The following is a 3751-nucleotide window of genomic DNA, read 5'->3' as shown; positions in this document are numbered from 1 at the left end:
TGCACCGATGACCTAGTTGATGTCATCATTTACCCAGAATGCTTTGCATGTAAATAAAATGGCTCCGTAGTGTGTTAAAATATATTAAAAAACTTCACAAAACTAAACAGCCTACAGTATTTTTACAGTCTTTATTTTACAGTTAAAATAAAAGTTTATCAAATAAAGTTTAATGTTATAATTAATCGTGGATCCCTTTAAAAATAGCCTGAGTGGAGATCGGTAGTCTACTTTTTTTTCCTTTGGTAAATGCAATGCTTTTCTGTCCATTCCAGCCTGGTTATTTGTGTGTTGAAATTTTGCACCCTGTGTTTTGTAAATTGCACGCTCTTGTTTCTAATAAAGTTTTAAAAAATCTTTAAAACAGTGCCACCATTCCAAGGCCTTAGCCTACATCTAACAAACCACTTGCCTTGCCTGCAGCCAGCTTGACACCAAATCTGTCTCACACCTGCCTGCTTTGTGGGCTCTTTGCATTAAACTGAGGACAATGCATTTTAGTAAAATATTACATGAACCACTGGAGAGGTTTTCATGAAACTTTCAGAACGTTATTATTTGATGTTTGCCTGCTTCATTTTCAGATCATTCTGTTTTAAGATTCAAGCGTTTTTGTTTTTATTTAGTATAATCATAATCAAACATTGTAAACTTCTTAAAGCTTGAATGCATTTAGCTCATCTTGGAGGTTTACTGAGTCGTTCTCATGCCTGAGTATTCTTCAGAGGTTTGCATCCCATTTTTCTGTGCACTCGAACATCCAACACAGCAACACTATGGAAAGTTTACAAAAAACCTGGTTCACCCCCCTGTTGCCGAAACTTGTTAATCTGGCCACACAAGGAAACAAGTGTAGACTTGTTCTGTATAGTGCACCTGCATTAGCCAATCTATAATTGCTGTTCATTGTTTGACTGTTTGACTCTTCGAAAGTCAAACTGAAAAGACTTTCATGGAAAAGACATGAATAGATAATAGCTGTGGGATCTGGCCCTGAATGGACTCACTGGTTGATTTTTGTGAACACAGGGAGGATACTGAGTAAATACCCAGCAGGCTGGAGTCACTTTGATATCTCAGTCTATTGTTTGTGTCAGAAAGCATGAAAAAAGTAAAAAAAAAGAAGTTGATATTTCATGAAGATGAAAAATCATTTCTACATGCATGATCCTGCGTAATTACGCACTTTTCTCATTTTATTCATTTGAATCCTAAGATGGGTTTTCCTGTTTTCACACATTCACTTGTAATTTTCCAAAAAATGCCGAGGTCAGCTCCTATATGAAGACAGAACACAATATAATTCACGTTCAGATCCCCACCCACGCTCCTTAAAACACCTGGAGACGGCTCGTGCGCATCACAAGGACACGTAACAGTTTTTTTTTATCTCTTTTTCGCCCCGAGCCTTTAAAAGTCGTCTTCCTTTCTGACAGTGAGTTTGAAGCAGGCTTCATTGTCAGAGGGAGGCAGAGCCGTGACTCACCGCCTGCGCGAGGAGACCAATAGGCAGCCGGAGCCTCACATATAAATAAGAACAAATACTCTTCAGGGAGAAAAGGGTCACTCGTGCGCCGCTGGATGGGATTTTTTTTTCTGTGCGTTCAACTCCGTCTCATATTCTGGACTGGTTCTTTGTGCGCGCTTGGCTGCCAGTTATTATAAAATAATAATATTGATAATAATCCTCTGGATTTGGACAACGTGTGAGACGGTAAGATTGAACCTCTCTGTTAGTTTAAACCGAGCGTTTTATTGATTTATCCTCGTGGGCAGACAGGTGGGAGAACAGACGTCTGTCATAAAATATGGGGTCTCTTAGAAAGATATTTAGCGGAATTCTGCAATAGGCCTAAGTATTTGTTTTTAAATGAAAATGCAGATGGGTTAAAAATGTATAAATTAAAATAATTAGCTTTGAAATTGTCCTTAAATCCAAAAAAGCACAATATTTTTTAATCTCCTTGTTTTTGTTCTTTGAAATTTTCATCTGTTGCAATAAAAGCCAGAGATCGGATGTCTTCTTCTCAAGGTTGTGATCGGAGAAAAACCGATTCCTTTAAAAAAAAAAAAAAAAAAAATTCCCACGTCTAAATCCACACAAAATCTTTTTTTAAGTCATTATTTGCTCACTTTATTTCGAACCTGTTTAATTTTAGAAATTTGGTGTCAAGTGCGTTGATGTTCAGTGAATTATTGGTTACACAATAAATGTTTAGGAATGTCTAAAGGTGCGCGCGTTTCCTGAGCGCAATAAACTGCGCGTCTGGGTCCGTCTGGCCTCCTTGAGAAGTCTTTGGCTCAAGACCAGTTTTGCTCAATCTATTTAATCAGGATTTATGTTTTCAGTCTGAACATAACCTGCACCCCCCACCCCCCGCCCCACCTTCCTCCAAAACCTGACTAGACCGTTTATTTGCAGGTGAAGTCTCATTATTCCCACCCAGACAAGAGTGATGGCCACTTCTGAACCCAGAGCCAACGGTGAGGACCAGGACCCCAACTCAACCAATTTAAGACCACCATCTTCAAGTAAGTTCCTCACACACTCCTTCACCCCCAGCAACAGTGATGTCTTTTTTTATTATTGTTATTTTCAAAAATCACTGTTTCTGACATGGAGCCTCGTAGAAATAAAGACACTTGTGCGCAAAGGCTGAAGCCCCTTTTTCTCCCTCACATCTGTCTGTGTTTAATCCTCTTCCTCCCTCACCTCCGCTCCTCTGATAAAAAGGCAGCCCGGACTATTTGCTGTGTGGGCTCCCGTCGTTAATCATCCCGCTTAAAAACAGAGCCATCAGCTGCCTGTCGCTGTCTGGCTGCTCGGCTGTGCGCACCGGCCGGGAAGAAATGCGCCACGACGGCACAGCCATGATCCATGAACATCATACATATATTTAGAAAAAAAATAGGATCGGAATTGTTTTTTCTTAATTGGGGAAGGGGGGGGGGGTCATAATTTTATATGATCCCATTTACATCCTGATCTAGATTTGAAAAAGAAAAATTGCTCCAAATCTTTTCTTTTCAACATGCTCCCAAAATGTTTTGCTTTTCTACTTAAATTTCCGCTTGAATATTATTTTTTTTCTTCCCGTTATTTTAAAGGGGCCAAGCCTCCGGCTTTAATCACGTTCAGCCTTTGCAGCAAAAACCAACCGGCTTCATTGAAGCGCGCTTGTGCGGCAGGAAAATATTAAGATGAGAAAATGGTTTGTTTCGGGAAATTCTCTCCTATTTTAAATCAGATGAACTCATTCTGAGTCTTTTTTTATTGTGGATGAATCTGAAAAATTTAAACTGTTGTCATGACTCATTTCAGATTTAAAGTAAAACAATATATAACAAACTAAATAAAAATAGGCTTGTTTTTGTTTGGCTCCTGATGCTGCCATTATCTCTGAAACGCTCCATCTCCTGCCTGCCTTCCAGCTTGTGTCTGTCTGCGCGCGCGCGCGAGTGTGTGTGTGTGTGTGTGTGTGCGCGCGCGCGTGCGCGCGTGTGTGTGTGTACGTGTGCGTGTGTGTGCGTGTGTGTCCTGGAACCTCCAGCTGCTTCACTCAGACTGCTACAGACTCCACTATTTATTTTTGTCTTTGTGCTCTGGAAGGTCCCCATCAGGTGCGCTCTGCCTCCTGCTCCTCCAGGCTCCATCTCCGCTTGCGCGCGCTCGGGTCGTGTCTGCGTGCGCGCGTCTCGTGTGTTTGTGTGTGTGTGTGTGTGTGTGTGTGTGTGTGTGTGTGTGTGTGTG

General features: G+C 41.0%; 1 protein-coding gene across 1 annotated transcript in view; it reads left to right on the top strand.

Annotated features, from left to right (window-relative positions):
* Positions 1-1413: 1413 nt before the first annotated feature.
* The window catches only part of LOC106513813 (glutamate decarboxylase 1), a gene marked incomplete in the record, with an annotated part of 22662 nt that continues 20324 nt past the window's right edge, over positions 1414-3751 (top strand). Inside the window, 2 exon segments of the mRNA XM_014002814.1 lie at positions 1414-1714; positions 2423-2524. Of these exon segments, the coding sequence (XP_013858268.1) occupies positions 2457-2524 (68 nt within the window).

This window comes from Austrofundulus limnaeus, unplaced genomic scaffold (assembly GCF_001266775.1).
Source record: "Austrofundulus limnaeus strain Quisiro unplaced genomic scaffold, Austrofundulus_limnaeus-1.0 Scaffold15, whole genome shotgun sequence".
Lineage (NCBI taxonomy): Eukaryota > Metazoa > Chordata > Actinopteri > Cyprinodontiformes > Rivulidae > Austrofundulus > Austrofundulus limnaeus.
Note: the sequence above shows the minus strand (reverse complement) of the source record. Positions and strands in the feature narration are given on the sequence as shown.